The sequence below is a fragment of the Trachemys scripta genome, chromosome 1, assembly GCF_013100865.1.
Source record: "Trachemys scripta elegans isolate TJP31775 chromosome 1, CAS_Tse_1.0, whole genome shotgun sequence".
In the NCBI taxonomy this organism is placed as follows: Eukaryota; Metazoa; Chordata; order Testudines; family Emydidae; genus Trachemys; species Trachemys scripta.
The window spans coordinates 219836646-219855386 of NC_048298.1; the positions used below are offsets into that span (position 1 = coordinate 219836646).

Consider the following 18741-nt stretch of genomic DNA (forward strand, 5'->3'; position numbering starts at 1 on the left):
TGTAAACAATATGAGATGGGATGAAATTTAGAAGGACACAATTAACATGGGGGGGATTTTAACAAAGGTATAAAGGGGAGCTAGGCACACAACTCCTCTTGCCTTTCAATGGGAGTTAAGCTCCCCCTTCATGCCTTTGACAATCACACCTTAGTTTTTATATAGAATATTTTACTTCCCCTCTGGCTGAAGTATGTTCAGTACTTTTTTTGAGATACTCCCATGTCAGCATGGATAACAAAGCTAAGAGTACTGTTACTGTTGGATAGCTAGCTGATGTTGCTGAGTTCCGAGGGGAAGTTCACATATGGTTTTTGTATTTTAAAAAAACATGGAACTAATTGTGTGTGTTTGTGACACCACACACACACACACACACACACACACACACACACACACACACACTCATGGTTGGCTCTGTTGGTTTTTTAACACAAAAATATAGACCTTATAGGCACTGAGAGTTTTATTTTATTTATTTTTAATTAGATGTTGTCCCAGATTCTGACTGAAGATTAAATCAGAGTTATTTCAGTTACTTTATTAATTGTGCTATAGTCCTACAGGTTTGCCCAGGGGAGTAAAATTTCCACAACTGGGTAAGACCCTTCCAAATTGCAGCTATGTGCACAGGAGGACTGCAAGGGTTCTTCATTCTTTAATAATGAAAATATCAGATTGAAAACCTTTTTTGTTTCTTAAGAATTCATAAATTCATAATTTTACCTGAAGTCATGATATAAGAAACTAGGGATTTTTAGAATTTCCATTTCAGCCATTTGTCCAATGCCCAGGTTTTATAAATTCAAGTGGAGTGTAAGAAGTGACATAATCGCTTTGGAACAAAGATCATAATCTTCATAAGCAAATTCTTATTGTCAAATAATTTAATGACAAAAGAAAGAGAAGGAGGCAATTTGGGACCCTAATTCAGCAAGGTACTTAAGCCTAACTGTTTAAGTATGAGAGTTGTTTCATTGAAATCAGTGGGACTACTTAGGTGCTTTAAATAAACACACACCTTGCTGAACTGGTGTCTGAAGGTAGGGACCATCTTATCTGATACTTGTTTGTTCTGTTCCTAGCACATCAGGGGCCCTGATTCTTGTCTGGGGTCTTAGGTACTATCATATTGAAATAGTAATTGTATGCAATTATTATCAGGTATTTTGTAAAGTGTGTGTGCAGAGTTTTCTATGAAATGCTATTCAGTCTGTAAACAGTAGCAATTCAGAACTGTCTATTTTTAAGTCAGCAATCTGGATGCTATTAATTATTTCCGTTGAATGAAAAACAGCACTTCACAGCTGTGATATGTTAAAAAAAAGGGGGGGGGAAGGGGTTAACTTGGGGATCTTTACCTCTAATGTTGAATATTCACCTATAGATAGTTTAAAACTTATTTATTTTGAACCTGTGTAGGAGACTTTTAATCTTCTGTAATTTTGTTCTTTGATTCCCTGATTAGCTTTCCATAGATTGCTGAGCTGGATGGGAATTAATTTTCAATTTTATCAAGGTTTAGGTTTCTTTTTTTTTCTAGTTGATCTCAATTTTATTTTTATTTTTTAAATTCTCAACATATCAGAAACGAAGGAAAAACAGAGCTGTGACATCTTAAGCATTATCTTGTCAATTCATCTTCACCTCAACTTGCTGAGAGCACCAGCTGGTAGTGCTAAGTGAACAGTTTTTCTCCTTTCTCAAGCTAACAATCTGGGGACACCTTTCAGTGCCAACTCACTTGAATTTGTGCTGATCTGGAGCAGTATTGTGATATAACCTGTCTGCTTTGGGGTCCACCCATGATGAAATTAGTAGGTTGCTTCTTACATGTAGTGTGTAGTAGTCCAGGCAAGAAAGAGACAGTGAAATTGCAGGTCAATATAGTTCTTTATCGTGGCCCACAGCACTTTCCTATAACATAGAAGTGTTGCTTTTGATGAGTAAGAATACCTGATACTTGGTGTGCTATGTGGGACTCGGCAGTCTGGCTCACTTCTGTATTAAATATAAGGACAGCTGTGATGAGTTCCATTTAGGTATACCCTTGTGGCACCTAACAAATTGCCAGTGTGACCGTCCAAGTAGCGAAGTTTGGGTGTTCTTGACATAAGAGCTCGGTACTGATTCTGGCCTTGCCTATTACAAATAACTTTTCTTTCTCTTTTTTGCAGATACTGAGCATCTTTATACTGTGGTTTTTCAAGAAATCTGTGAACGCTTTGGAAAGGCGTATACCTGGGACTTGAAATCATTAGTCATGGGTAAAAAAGCATTGGAGGGAGCACAGATTATTCGAGATGTACTTGAACTTCCGATGACCAAAGAGGAGCTACTGCATGAAAGTAAAATGAAGCAGGAAAAAATATTTCCTAATGCTGCATTGATGCCAGGTGTTTCTCTTCAATATTTAAATAACTGCATATGAAATTATTTAAACACTGTGACTATTGTATAGTTCTAAAACCTCCTTTCACAAAGCACCTTCTCTCACAGACCTGATTTCTTCACTCTTGGCTTGACAGGTTTTGCTGAAAATTGCCTGTTTACTTGGTAGAAAGGTACTGAGGATGCTGAGAGCTTTTTCGTATACACTTATGGAACCGATGCTCTTAATACATGTTTTAAAGAACAGGAAAACACATGGACAGGATAAATATGCATGAAGTTTATAAGTTTTATGATCTAGTCTTCGCTTTATAATATTTGAGAGCATCTGTGAAATTCAATAAGTTTGTTTTAAGGTGTGTATGTGTATACACTCTAGTGCAGGGGTAGGCAACCTATGGCACACGTGCCAAAGGCAGCAAGCGAGCTGATTTTCAATGGCAGTCACACTGCCCGGGTCCTGGGCACCAGTCTGGGGGGGCTCTGCATTTTGATTTAATTTTGAATGAAGCTTCTTCAACATTTTAAAAAGCTTATTTACTTTACATACAACAATAGTTTAGTTATCGGTATATACTATAGACTTATAGAAAGAGACCTTCTAAAAATGTTAAAATGTATTACTGGCACACGAAACCTTAAATTAAAATGAATAAATGAAGACTCGGCACGCCACTTCTGAAAGGTTGCCGACCCTTGCTAGTGTATTTGTGTAAAATAAACAATATGCATGCCTTCACACACGTAGACAGATTTATGTGTCTGTCCATGTATACATGTTGCATATTCTGAGTGCTTAACTTGTAATCTTAGTTCCATTCATAACATTTTCTTTCATTTAAGTTTGTAGTATGTAATGGGAGAGGGGAAAAAACCCTAAGTAACAAGTTCAGGCATGCAAAAGAAGAAAATCCTAAACTAAGTTTGTTACCAACATAAAATTTAAAGTTAATATTTCTGGAGCAATATTTTATGTCAAAATATAATGAGAGAGGGCAGAATAGCAAATTCCAGGTACGTGTAAAGTAGCCTAATTAATGTAACTGTAATGAACATAACTTTTGGAACTTTCTGCATTTTGAATGTTTGACCTTTCAGCCTTTATGATGCACTTCCAGTAGTCTAGAATTTTTTTTTGAGGGGTGGCTGTATTTATATCTAATTTCCTAATATCTTAAAAGGGCTTGGGGTAGAAGGAATGTATGTGGGGGTAGGGATGGGGAGGGGAGCAAGTTTAAAAAAACAGAAACAGAAAATCTGGATATAATTTGTATATTCAGCTAACACTCAGCTGGTCCACAGCCCTCACTCTCGCTGCTCAGAGACGCATTGCAGACAGGCTGGGGAGCACACCTGGGCAGTATCAGAACTCAAGACATGTGGTCACAACCAGAACTATCGCTGCATATCAATGTCAGGGAGCTGAGAGCAATTTTCCTGGCTTGCTAGACATTCCAGGCTCATCTTCAGGGCAAATGTGTCTCAGTACTGATGGACAACACCACAGTGATGTTCTACAAACAGGGTGGTGCTCATTCCTCTCTCCTGTGCCAGGAAGCTCGCCTACTGTGGGACTTCTGCATCATACACTGCATCCAGCAACAGACCTCCTATCTGCCGGGAGCACAGAACGAACTAGTGGACCACCTCAGTCTCTCGTTCAACACTCACGAGTGATATCTCAGAGCGGTCATTGCCCTTTCAATCTTCCAGAGGTGGGGCTATCCCCACCTGGACCTGTTTGCGACATGGAGCAACAGAAAGTGTCAGCTGTTCTGCTCCTTTCAGAACCACAGCCACGGTTCCATATCGGACGGCTTTCACCTACCATGGACGAGTCATCAGCTATATGCGTTCCCGCCCTTCCCCCTCATACACAAGGTCCTCCTCAAGATCCGGCAGGACAGGGCTTCAGTGATCCTCATAGCACCAGCATGGCCCCGACAGCACTGGTTCACCACACTGCTGAACCTATCAGTGGACAGGCCAGTGGCCCGTCCTATGCTCCCGGACCTCATCACACAGGATCATGGCCAACTACAACACCCCAACCTGGAGTCCCTCCACCTCATGGCATGGAAACTCTATGGCTGAACCATCTTGAACTGCAGTGCTCGGACTCTGTTAGGGAAGTTCTGTTGAGAGGCAGGAAGCCCTCCACTTGTACAGTGTACCTGATTAAGTGGAAGCGTTTCTCCATTTGGTCCATACAGAAAAGACCTCCCCGCAGCAAGCCTCTATTCCCCTGGTGCTAGACTACCTCTTGTACCTGAAGCAACGGGGTAGGCAATATCCTCTATTAAGGTACACCTGGTGGCCATTTTGGCCTTCCACCCAGGTGTGGAGGGCAGGCCAGTCTTTAGCAATCCCATGCTGGGCTGTTTTCTTAAGGGCTTGGATAGGCTTTACCCCCAGGTGAGGCAACCCATTCCTCAATCTTCACATGTTCTTTTACGGATTCATGGTTCTCCCTTTCGAGCCCCTCGCGTCCTGCCCCTTATCCTACCATTCCTGGAAGGTGGCTTTTCTGGTGGCCATAACCTCAGCCAGAAGGGTCTCCAAGCTCAGAGCACTGTCTTCCGAGCCCCTTTACACGGTCTTTTACAAGGACAAGGTGCAGCTACGCCCTCACCCAGGTAGTATCACAATTTCACATTAACCAGGATATATTTCTACCGGTATTCTTTCCTAAACCTCAAGCCAGCAACAAAGAGCGGGCACTCCATTCCCTGGATGACAGGCGTGCCCTAGCCTTCTACATTGAACGCACAAAGCTGTTTCGTAAGTCACCACAGCTTTTTATTGCAATCACCGAAAGGATGAAAGGGCTTTCCATCTCATCCCAGCACATCTCGTCGTGGATCATGTCCTGCATCAGAATGTGCTATGACCTGGCTAGGATCCAAGCCCTGGCATTGACGGCGCACTCCACAAGAGCGCAGGCCTCTTATGCTATGTTCCTTGCACAGGTCCCCATTCAGGACATATGCAAGGCAGCAACGTGGTCTTCCATCCACACCTTCACGTCACACTATACCATCACTCAACAGGCAAGGAACAATGCGGCCTTCAGCAGGGCAGTACTGCAATCAGCAACTCGGTGAACTCTGACCCCTCCTCCGTCGAAACTGCTTGGGAGTCACCTATTGGAATGGACATGAGCAATCACTCGAAGAAGAAAAGATGGTTACCTACCTTTTCTAACTGTTGTTCTTTGAGATGTGTTGCTAATGTCCATTCCCAATCCCTTCTGCCTCCCCTCTGTTGAAATATTCCATCAAAAAGAACTGAATAGGCGGCGGGTCAGCAGGGACCTATATACACTGCCACAAAGGCACCACTCCAGGGGGCTCCACAGCCGACCCAACGGGTACTACTAGGGTAAAAACTTCTGACAATCGTGCACGTGGTGCACACACACACACACCTATTAGAATGGACATGAGCAACACATCTCAAAGAACAACAGTTACGAAAAGTAGGTAACCGTCTTTTCTCATAGCAAATTTCAAAGTTCGAGAACATAGAATAACATAAAAGTCAATTAAGCAAATAAATAAATGATAATAATATTTTTAAAAAGCTTTCTTACCCCCCTTCTCTCCCCAAACAGGCTTCACATTTGTATCTTCTCCTTTATTTTTTGGCTGTTTTTTTAAACTTGGATTCATCAAATTGCTGTTGGCTTTCTTTTCCTTCTTGAAGGGAAGGATAGCTTTGACCTCCTGAGTCTTGTTAATTGGAGATGGATCAAAACTGTGGCTTATCGGCTGTTTTGTACAAGTAATAAGAAGATCAGTAGTATTCTGGATTGTGTAATAAGTGAGTTCTTTAAAAGGGGAACCATTTGCCAAATAAATGTAGAGGAATCTGAAATATCTCTACATCCCTTACATCTCTTAAAAAATGTAAATCTCATTTGCATTTAGACATTCTGGGGTCAGAGCTAAAGGCTGAACTAATTAAATGAAATCATTTGTCTTTCATTCTTGTCAAACTTTTATGAAGGCAGAAAGAAAATGTCTGATTTAGCACGTGGATGAGGATCTGTGTTTCAAAAAATGATGCTAGAGGACTTGTGAAAATGGTGTGCACAGATTTGAATATCAAGCTAATAGGCAGCTTTTCAATATGTGAGAAACATATGGGAGAATTATCAATTTTGCTTTCCTACTCTGTGAGGTGTCTAGGAGCAGCCCCTTTCAGTAGAAACCCCGCCACAAGGAGGCTCTGAAGGATGGTATTATAAGTGAAGGAGTAAAATATGGAGGAGATTCTCAGTTGCCCCATCAGGGATATGGAGGTCTACCTCAGAAAAAAATATATTCCTTGGAAAGAATACAAAAATCTACAAAAAATAGCATGAAGCTGAAAGGCAAGATACATAGTAGAGTGTAAGACAGTTCTTCTGTGCTATATTTTAAAGGTAATTATAAAAGTAAAGTATATTTAATAGACTACAAATAAACATTTCAGAAGTCACTTAGACACTTAGGAGTCTAATCCATGGGAATTAAGGTCCTAAATCCCATTTGCTGTTGAAAATGTTAATCCATTGGTCTGCTTTCAGATTCTGTCTCAAATTAGTTTCTGCTGACCTTCACAAGTGGGTTGAATTACAGTTACTGCCATGAAGGGAGTCAACAAGCTCATTGCTGTTTTGATGCCAACCAAGCAGCAAAGGTAGCTGTGAGCTTCTTGACTCCCATCAGCAAATAAAATATTTATTCTTTAAAATTACTGATTTTATTGTGTGTGTGCTCCCATTTCTATTTTTCTTAAGTCTTCTGTATCTCAGCCATGTTTCTGCTCTCTTCTCTGAGCAGCAGTGAGTTCCCTGGGAACTGCTAAGTGGGTTGTAAACAAAATGGCATATCTGAAGAAAGAAAATTCACTTTACCCATTCTCGAAATGCCATGGCTACAAGTGGACAAAATGGTCAAATTGTTGCTAACAAAATGTATTTTTGTTGAAAAATTGCTTCTTTGAAAAATAATTTTTTTGCTAACATTTTCTTTCTTTTTTTTTTTTTTAAATAATCCATTTGTATGTAACTCCAAACAATAGCATCAACAAAAATTGGTTATATTCTTACTACCTCCTTTCTTCATTTGCATACTTATGGTACTTTAAAAAAATCCATTCTTGACTTAAAATTTTCCATTCATTACTGTTTTAAAAAACTACCTTGTTTCTAGTCTGAATTTGTCCTGCTTCGACTTCCAACCATTGGAACTTATATCTTTGGATGTTATATCTTTAGTAGTTTAAGAGCCTTCTATTATTAAATTTCTGTTCCTCTGTTATGCTAAACAGAATTAGTTTCTTGAACCTTTCACTTTAAAGCATATTTGCCAATCTTTTAATCATAGTGGCTATTCTCTGAAACCTCTCAAATTTTTCAAAATCTTTTATGAATTGTGGACACCAGAATTGAGCACAATATTCCGGTTGTAATCGCAGCACTGCCAAATACAGAAGTAATATAACTTTTTAAATTCTACTCGTGAGTTCTCTGTTTATATAGCCAATTATTTCATTAGTCCTGTGGCCACAACATTGTACTGGGAGCTCACATTCAGCTGATTATACGCCATGACCCCCAAATCTTTTTGAGAGTCACTCCTTCCCAGGATATAGTCCTTCATCCTGTCTGTTTGGCCTAAATTCTTTGTTTTTAGTTCTGTGACTTTACATTTAGCTGTAGTAAAACTGTGTTTGCTTTTGCCCAGTTTATAAAATAATCTGGATCACTCTGTGTCAGTAACCTGTCCTCTTCATTATTTACCACGTGCTCAAACTTTATCAATGAGGATTTCTTTTTTTTTTTTTTTTTTTGCAGGTCTAATTGATGAAAATATTAAATTGCATAGTGCTGAGAACCGATCTCTGTGGGACCCCACTAAAATATACCCTTTCATGATGACTCCCTTTTTACAATTACATTTTGAGGCATGTCCGTTAGCTAATTTTTAATCCATATAATATATTCCATGTTAATTTTGTCTCGTAATAATTTCTTAATCAAAATTCAAAATGTTGTGCAGTGGCAAGTCAGATGTCTTACAGAAGTCTAAGTATGTTACATTAACACAATTGCCTTTAGCAATCAAACTTGTAATTTCATCAAAAAAGATATCAAGTTAGTTTGACAAGATCTATTTTCCATAAACCCGTGTTGATTGGCATTAATTATATTGCCTTCCTTGAGTCTTTATTAATCAAGTCCCATATCAGCTGCACCATTACTTTTGCTTGAGATCAATATCAAATTAAAGCTTTTCAGGATTTCATCAACTTTTTAATAAAAGTAAAGCCAAAATTACCTCTTGGAACTCTGGCAACTGGAACAGTCAAAAACGTTGTTGACCAATCATAGTGAGATCAAATTGTAAACACACAGCCATAGAATCTCTTTAAAAAAAATTAGGAGAGTCAGAAGAAAAACTAAAACATTGTTATATTTATATAATTAAATAAAAAAATCAGTTAAACAAAATGTATAGCCAATTTAACATACTGCCAAGATCCCTTTTCCACCCTCTTTTAGAAACACGAACTTGCAACAGTGCTCTCTTGACTGTACAAAGTCATTTTTCTGATCAAATATTCATTACATTACTCCCAAACACCTAAAGTTGGGTATAATTTATTTCTTACATAATTTATATTCTCTGTGTGAGGGAACAGATTGTCACTATAAATTGTACTTAACTTCATGGGGTCCATGAGTGAGTGCAAGAAACATTGCTCTTTACGTACATGTTATCACATAATGTGGCATATTGTGCAGGATGGAACTTGTTATTTTAGCAGATTATTAAACCTCAAATTGTCTCCCATTAATCTAGGCTCGGTTTAGGCCTAGGAAATGTCAGATTGACAGAGTTCTCAGGAAGTACCAATGACACTTTCTTCTTTTTATATTTCTGACTGGTTACAAGTGTAACATTGCATTGCAATTATGTAAATTAATTTATGGGATGAGTGGAGTAGTTTTTGAAGGGGTTTTGGAAAGGGGAAGAATACTATTTGGAACATGGACCCAACTGCAATCTGAAAAGAATCTTTGCTGTTGTTTAAAGTGCAGAAAAGTGAGAAAAATACATTAGTTACTAGCAGCTAGTTATTTCCTTGGCTTGGAAATAGATTAGTAATTTCCAGCTCTACTTTTTTTTTTTTTTTTTTTTTTTTTTTTTTTTTTTTGAATATTTGAGCATAGGAATTGTCATAGAAATGTAGGACTGAAAGAGACCTCAATAGGTCACTTAATCCATCCCCTGCATTTAGGCAGGATTCAGTATTAGACCATCCCTCACAGCCATCCCTGACAGGTGTTTTTCTAACCTGTTCTTAAAATCTTTCAGTGATGGAGATTTCTTATCCTCCCTAGCTTATTTGTTACAATGCTTAACTACCCTTACAGTTACAAAGTTTTTCCTAATATCTAACATAAATCTCTCCTGCTTCAGTTTAAGCCCATTACTTCTTGTCCTGTCCTCAGTGGTTAAGAAGAACCTACTTTTACCTACTGGAAGACTGTTGTCCCTCCTCGGTCTTCTCTTTTCCAGACTAAACCCAGTTTTTCCAATCGTTCTTTGTAAGTCATGTTTTCTAGACCTTTAATCATTTTTGTTGCTCTCCTCTGGACTTTCTCCAAGTCATCCACATCTTTTCTGAAGTATGGTACCCAGAACTGGAAACAGTACACCAAGTTGAGGCCTTATCAGTGCTGAGTAGAGTGGAAGAATTACTTCTTTGTATAATGGTCACTATGTGTGTTCCACTTATGGGATATGCATGCATACCATGTACCTGAAACAGGATTTTTTTGTAAGCAGTGCCTTTGGCCTACACCCCCACCATAGCTCTCCTTGTGCTCTGAACCACGGGCATGAAAGGTGGTGCAGGCACACACCTCTCCAGTTCCTTCTTACCCCCTCAGGATATTAGTTGAAATCATTGATGTCATCAGCTCCCTTTTTACTGCATCATTGCGGTAAGGTATTATATAGAGGTCGTTTTAGTAGCCTTTGTAGTATACTCTACAAAGTATAGTTAGTTTTCCCCCCCATTTCTTCCCACCCAGGGACATTGTCACCCTGAGTAGTCTTGGATTATGCCCTGTTTCCCAGGGTTAAAAAATTATTTCTTTCCATTGCTCCTTTCCAGAGAGCAACAAACATCAATACTGCCTCTGCTGCCTGGGTGAGTCTCATAGTATCTTTTCCCCCCAGAACTCATGATGGTTGGGAACTAACACTCAGAAAATATCTTCTGGGGAAGACTTTGAAGCTCCATTGAGATCTGGTCTGGGGGACCTTCTGCTCCCTCTTGGCCAGTCCGGCCCCATACATCAGTCTCACCAAGTGGAGGCTAAGACTTTTAAGCCTAAAAAAAGGCTTCACATGAGAGCAAATGGCACTCTCATAGACACAAGGGCAAGCCATCTTCATCTAAGACTGCTCCAAATAGAGAGGATCACTCCCTGACCCCATCAAAGTTAGCACACATGGACACTAAGTGCTTAGGCCTAAATAAATCTAGACAGGAGAGGGAGGCACGCAAGGGTACAGACCCAATGGTTCCGATGGTGAAGGCTTGGGATAAACAGCTCCTGGTACTCCCATCCGCTTTTAGAGTGTACCAGTAGTGACACAGCCCTGGAGGGAGCCAACCACCATAGTAACCAAGGAAGCTGTAGTTCTGATAAGTCCGCCAATGGACTCTCCTACATCTCCCTGGGAGACATTTTGCTCTTCCCTATGCACATTCACCCCCCTTATTGGGACTGTCTATTCTGGGATTTGGATACACCAGAGAAAGATGCTATCCTGGCAAGGCAGAGTCATTCTTTTACCCCACCTGCCAGCCTTTGGGCACAACCATTTGTACCAGAGATAAGGGATTCAGCTTTCTCAACAGATGAATCTGAAGCCCTACAGGAGCTGCTGAGGCATTGGATGGAGGTGGCACTAGGCAGGAGACCCAGAAGATTAGGGGTTCCAGTCTCTAACCAGATATGATTGGCCAAGAGACAGGTGGTCCTCCTCAGCCAGTTGGCAATATTGGGGACTGTGGGAATCCTACCCTAGACACCCAGGATTGGTACAGAAGACCTGTTTGCCATTCTGTGGATACCCACAACCATTCCCACTGAAATATTCAGAAGGGAAAGGTGAGCTATTCTGGGAGTGATCTTCAGGGGACAAGGCGATTATTCCGTCTTCTCCGTCTCTGTCGGATGACTTTAAAAATATCAAGAGCTCATGCACAGAGTGATTCAACTTGAGAAAGATCAGGAACCTCAGCACAATTTAGTAGACATTCTGCAGCTTTCTGGTCCCAGTCTCCCAATCAAGTGACCCTCTCCATTAATGAGGCTATCATGGATCTGGTAAGGACAGTTTGGCATACTCCTGCTTCTTATGCTCCCACCATAAGAGGCCCAAGATACACTACTTTTTCGCATTTGGCACGGGGCGGGGGAGAGGGAATACGTTTTTGTTCTCTCAACTACTGCCTAACTCTTTAGTGGTGCGGGTGGCTACAGCATGGTCCAAGCAGCAACCAAAGACTACTCCCTCTGATAATAGACACAAGCAACTTGACCTTCTGGGGAGAAAGGTTTTCTCTTCCACCTCCCTCCAGTTCAGGATCTCACATTATTCAGATCCTCTTGGCCAAATATTATTTTACTAATTCTAACAAGATTTTTTCAATTTAAGGACAAGCTCCCTGAGGAGGATAGGACCCACTTCAAGGCCTTAGTGGATGAGAGCAGATTAGTGGTCAAAACTTCACTCCAAGCTGTGGTGGATGTGGCAAATAGTTCCTCTAGGGGAATGGCTACAATCACTGCTACGAGGAGACACTTTGGGTTGGAATCCTTCGGTTTTCCTAGAGAGGTGCAGAGTACCATCCAAGATCTGCCTTTCGATATTATAAACCTATTCCATGAGTCTCTTCACCCCCTTAAAAACTTGAGGACAACACTTTGCTCGCTGGGCATTTGTACCCCTGCCCCTATGAGAAAACACTATAGATGGATATAAGGCAAGACCGCCTCCTCAGCTGTTTTACCACCAACGTCCTCAGAAGCCACGAGGCAAGGGACAGTGGGTTCTTCTTCTTAGCACATGTGCAACGTGTCTCAGGTGGCACGTGACCAGGATTCATCACCGAATTTAGTACACGGTTGTATCATTAGCTTCCCAAGCCCGGGCTGATCCATGTCCCCAACATGGGGCTTATGGATCTAGGAATCCAGCCTCTGCAGCGTTCCCCACCACATTGTCACCTTCTGGAATTGGTGCATCAGCCATTATGTAACTCTATCAGCATTATATTTACCAGGAGTGCTAAACTCCCTAATGCAGTGGTTTTCAAACTGTGGGTCGTGGAATGTAAGACACTGGGTCACAGTGGCTCTGGTCAGCACCGCCAACCAGGCAATTAAAAGTCCCATTGGTGGTGCTGCCTGGCTAAGGCAGGCTAGTCTCTACCTGTTCTGACACCACGCTGCGCCCCTGAAGCGGCCAGCAGCAGGTCCTGCTCCGAAGCGGGGGGGGCCACCGGACTCCACGCACTGCCTCTCCCTGAGCACCGGCTCTGCACTCCTACTAGTCGGGAGCTGGGGGTTGAGGGGGGCGGCAGTGCCTGCAGGTGCGGAGCTGCTTGTGCACCTCCACCTAGGAGCTGGGGCACAGCACAGTCCACAGTGCCAGGACAGGAAGGAAGCCTGCCTTAGCACCCCTACTGCGCCACTGACCAAGGTAAGCCCATGCCTCAACCCTGCTCCCCAATCCCCTGCCCAGCCCAGAGCCTGCACCCCCAGCCCAGAGGCCCCTCACACTCCCCAAACCCCTCATCCCCAGCTCCGTTGGGTCACGGGCATCAACAATTTTCTTCAACTGGGTCTCCAGAAAAAAGTTTGAAAACCACTGCCCTAGCGAACTGCCTGAGCAGACATTTTTCTGCAAATCATGAATGTGAGATCCACAATTCAGTTTTCAACAATATTGTCACCCAGTGGGGAATGCTGGCTGGGAACCTTTTTACCTTGCAGGAGAACAGGAATCTTCCTTGGTAAATCTCCAAAGCAGCTATGAGCAAGAGATTGATGGGAGATGCCCTACTGGTGTGTCAGAGGAGTCGACAGCGGTATGCTTTCCCTCCCATCCCATTGATACTACAGGTTCTATGGAAGATCTGCCAAGACAGAGCTTGAGTCATCCTGATTGTACCCAACTGGCTGAGGCGGTTCTTTATGGATCTGCTGAAGCGCTCAGTTCATCCACCCATGAACATCCCCATGTTGCCCGACCTTCTAGAACAGCTATGGGGTAAGTTCAAGCTCCCAAGCCCAGGACTGTTGCAAGTCAGGGTGTGGCATTTGGATGGCTGTCTGAAGCAGCGTACTTATTTTCTAAAAGGGTGAAGTCCATCCTGAATTAAAGCAGAAAAAACTCTGTGAGAAGCTGTTACACAGCAAAATGGAGGCATTTCTCCTGAAATCAATTTGCCTCCAAACTCAGTTGGGATCCCTGCTATCTTAGAGTATCAACTTATGCTTAAGTCTTACTTTCAGTTATCTGTGAGTACATCCAGCAGCAATCAGCAAATTTCCATCCTCTGATGAATAGTCATACCATAAAAATATAATTGCTGATATAGACTAAAACGGCTACCACTCTGAAACCTGTAGCCATACCATATTCACTCATCACGTCACAACTAGATTTCTAAACGGGATTGTCTGATCCTTTTTACCATTGGTGAAGTTTGCACCTCAGTGGGACCTCAGTTTTGTTTTATTGTCACTCACTAAACCCCCCTTTGAGTCTCTAGCTATGTGCTCTATGGCCTTCTTTCCATGAAGTTGGCCTTTCTAGTAGCCATAATGTCAGCCAGAAGAGTAAGAAAGCTGGGAATGCTCATGGCAGACCCACTGTATACTACCGTCTATATGTTAAAAAAAAAAGTTTCATTACACCCCACCCTAGATTAATTCCTAAAGTAGTTTTAGAGTTTCATGTTAACTCAGATAAGTCACCTACTAGTGGTTTTTCCACAACCACATGCCTCTTATGAAGATAGACGGAAGGGCTTTGGCCTTTTATCTGCAAAGAACAAAGGATGTTAGAAAGACACCTAAACTACTTGTTTACATAGCAGAGCGATAGAGGGATCAAACTATATTGACACAGACACTTTCAAAATGGATCTCGGGTTGTATTACCCTTTGTTACCAACTATTTATATTCCCATTCCAGAGGGGATGTGGGCTTATTCCACTAGGTTACTTCAGCTGCCTCTCTGAGAGACGCGCCCCTGCCAGAGATATGGGGGGGTAGCTACTTTGATCTCTTTGCATACCTTCATGAGACATTATGCTCTGGTCCAGTCATCAGCTGTGGATACATCTGTAGGGGCAGCAGTATGACAGTGTCTATCATTTCTGTGTCCTGACAGCCGCCTGTCTGACTACTGTTTGTTAATCTTCCACACTGGGAATACACATAGAGGCCATCACTTGAAAAATAAATTGAGGTTACTTACCTGTAACTGGGAGTTCTTTGAGATGTGTGGTCCCTATGTGTATTTCACTACCCTCTCTCCATCCCCTCTGCTGCAGATTATTTGAACTGTAGTAAGAATGGGAAATTGGAGAGGTATGAACCCACACCACCTTTTGTGGCCTCCGTTCAGAGCGTGAGGAGAGCTACAGCGCACATGCGGGCCAATGGACTCTTCTTACAAAATATTCTGGATCCAAGCACATAGTGTGCAAATGAGAAATGCAGATAGGGACCACACATCTCAAAGAACCTCCAGTTGCAGATAAGTAACCTCTATTACAACACTCCTGCTAATACATCCCAGAACGATGCTCACTTTTTTTTTTTTCCCAACAGTATAACATTGTTGACTCATATCTAGTAATGTAACATTGCTGATAATATTCTTAAAGAATGTTTCATAATGACAATGAAACAGTTGAACACAAGAGATATTTCTAAGGTTTACTGAACACTAGATCTATAGCAATTAAAGCAAATGGTGGATGGCTCCACCCTTATTACTTTCCCGTCATCACAGTAACAATACCAGTTTCACTTGAGGATCAAGGCCATGTGCAGATAATGATTTGTGATTCCCAGGTCTGTAAAGCATCAAGTTACACCAAAAACATTTTTTAAAACCATTTGAGTTTTGGCACAGTCTGCTCCACCCTCCTTGTGTGGAATGAGTATTTTATTTTCCTTGGGCACATTTTTGTGCTCAAAAGCTACAAAGGTTTCTATTGAATAATTACTTTCATGTCTTAAAGGATTATGATCAAATCAACTAGAAATCCAGTCAAGTTGCCAGAGGTCTGAATGGTAATGTTAGTTTTTCTTTGATTAAAAAGGGTGATGAAATCTTGAAGAGCTTTAGTTTGGTCTGACATCAGATTCAATGTAGGAGTTACAAATGATTTGGAAATAGAGATAGGTAGCCTTTGCACAAAGAGGCTACATTTATCTTCAAGTTTCCCATTCATGCACAATTGGATATGTAACAATTGGTAACACACACTTGGTTAAGTACCCTAAACAGTACAGTGTGTATTTATGGTCTGTGTTATTTTTTCTCCGCAATCTCTGCTTCCTTCCAGTACATCCACTGTGTTCATAGGCTGCTTGTTTTGTTTTGGGTGTCCTAGCATCAGCATAAAATGGACTAGAGTTACAATCTCTGAAGAGACTCAGTTTTGGTACTTCAGGAATCAGGAGCCTAGTCCACCTCACGCTGGGTATGTCTACACTACGGGATTACTCCAAATTTACCGAATTCGATTTTTGGCAACCGATTGTATAAAGTCGAGTGCACGCGGCCACACTAAGCACATTAATTTGATGGTCTGCGTCCATGTACCGAGGCTAGTGTCGACTTCCGGGCGTTGCACTGTGGATAGCTATCCCATAGCTATCACATAGTTCCCGCAGTCTTCCCCGCCCATTGGAATTCTGGGTTGAGATCCCAATGCCTGATGGGGCAAAAAACATTGTCTCTAGGTACAGCCTTACCCCTCCCTCCGTGAAAGTAACGGCAGACAACCGTTTCGCACCTTTTTTCCTGGGTGAACTGTGCAGATGCCATACCACAGCAAGCATGGAGCCCGCTCAGCTCAAGACAGCAGTCATGAACATTGTAAACACCTCGCGCATTTCGTGCAGTTTATGCTGAACCAGAACCTGCAAAACCAGGCGAGGAGGAGGCTGCGACTGCAGCGCAGCGACGAGAGTGATGAGGACATGGACACAAAATTCTCTCAAACCGCGGACCCTGGCGCTTTGAGATCATGCTGTTAATGGGGCAGGTTATAACCATGGAATGCCGATTCTAGGCCCGGGAAACAAGCACAGACTGGTGGGACTGCATAGTGTTGCAGGTGTGGGACAATTCCCAGTGACTGTGAAACTTTCGCATGTGTAAGGGCACTTTCATGGAACTTTGTGACTTGCTTTCCCCTGCCCTGAAGTGCCAGAATACCAAGATGAGAGCAGCCCTCACAGTTGAGAAGTGAGTGGTGATAGCCCTGTGGAAGCTTGCCACGCCAGAAAGCTACCGGTCAGTTGGGAATCAATTTGGAGTGGGCAAATCTACTGTGGGGGCTGCTGTGATGCAAGTAGCCAAAGCAATCACTGAGCTGCTGTTACCAAAGGTAGTGACTCTGGGAAATGTGCAGGTCACGGTCGATGGCTTTGCTGCAATGGGATTCCCTAACTGTGGTGGGGCGATAGATGGAACCCATATCCCTATCTTGGCACGGAGCACCAGGGCAGCCAGTACATAAACCGCAAGGGGTACTTTTCAATGGTGCATCACAAGGGATCTTTCACCAACATCAAAGTGGGATGGCTGGGAAGGGTTCATGATGCTTGCATCTTCAGGAACACTAATCTGTTTAAACGGCTGCAGCAAGGGATTTACTTCCCAGACCAGAAAATAACTGTTGGGGATGTTGAAATGCCTATAGTTATCCTTGGGGACCCAGCCTACCCCTTAATACCATGGCTCATGAAGCCATACACAGGCAGTCTGGACAGTAGTCAGGAGCTGTTCAACTACAGGCTGAGCAAGTGCAGAATGGTGGTAGAATGTGCATTTGGACATTTAAAGGGTCGCTGGCGCACTTTACTGACTCGCTCAGACCTCAGCCAAACCAATATTCCCATTGTTATTGCTGCTTGCTGTGTGCTCCACAATCTCTGTGAGAGTAAGGGGGAGACATTTATGGCAGGGTGGGAGGCTGAGGCAAATCCCCTGGCCACTGATTACGCGCAGCCAGACACCAGGGTGATCAGAAGAGCACACCAGGAAGCGCTGCGCATCAGAGAAGCTTTGAAAACCAGTTTCATGACTGGCCAGGCTACAAATTTCTATTTGTTTTTCCTTGATGAAAACCCTTGATTGACTCATTTGGGAGGAGGATAGGAGGGAAGGAAAAGGCCACTTCAAAAGTTCAAAATAATGACAGCCTTTTGCTTGGGCTGTCCACTGGGGTAGAGTGGGAGGGTGCATGGAGCCTCCCTCCACCCCCCGCGTTCTTACATGTCTGGGTGAAGAGGCTATGGAACATGGTGAGGGGGGAGGGCGGTTATACAGGGGCTGCAGCGGCACTCTGTGATCCTGCTGCCGTTCCTGAAGCTCCACCAGATGCCGGAGCATGTCCATTTGCTTACGCAGCAGCCCCAGTGTTGCATCCTGCCACGTCTCATCTCGAGCGTCCCTCCTCTCCTCACATTCATCCCTCATGGCCTCATGTTCACTGGCAGCTTTCCTGTACTGGGATACCGTGCCCTTCCACTCATTCAGATGAGCTCATTCATCACGGGTTGATTGCATGATTTCCGAGAACATTTTGTCTTGTGTACGTTTTTTTCGCCGCCTTATCTGAGATAGCCTTCAGGACGGAGAAGGGAGGCTTGAAAAATTTGCAGGTGCGGGAGGGAGGGGAAAAAAGGGAGAGAAGTACTTAAAAAGATACATTTTACAGAACAATCCCCCCCCCCCCCCACACACACACACACACTTGGCTAACTGCAGGGAAGGATTTCTTTTCAGCCACAGGCAAACAGCCCAGTAGGAACTGCCACCTCTGTCCCCTTAATTAAATTCCAGTATTTCAACCAGGTTACCATGAATGATATCACTCTCCTGAGGATAACACAGCAAGATAAAGAATGGATGTTGCTTGAATGCCAGCAAACACCGGGACCATACGCTGCCAGGCTTTGTCATGCAGTGATACCAGATTACTTGCTACTAGCATGGGGTGGTCAAGTGTCCTACCATGGAGGA

The 18741-nt window shown here is 42.7% G+C and overlaps 1 protein-coding gene across 1 annotated transcript in view; it reads left to right on the top strand.

The window, feature by feature from the left end:
* Positions 1 to 18741, top strand: part of PUDP (pseudouridine 5'-phosphatase) — a 139696-nt gene that overhangs the window by 47482 nt on the left and 73473 nt on the right. The window contains exon 2 of the mRNA XM_034757409.1: positions 2178 to 2396. Coding sequence (XP_034613300.1) covers positions 2178 to 2396 — 219 coding nt within the window. The remainder of the gene's footprint in view (positions 1 to 2177; positions 2397 to 18741) is intronic.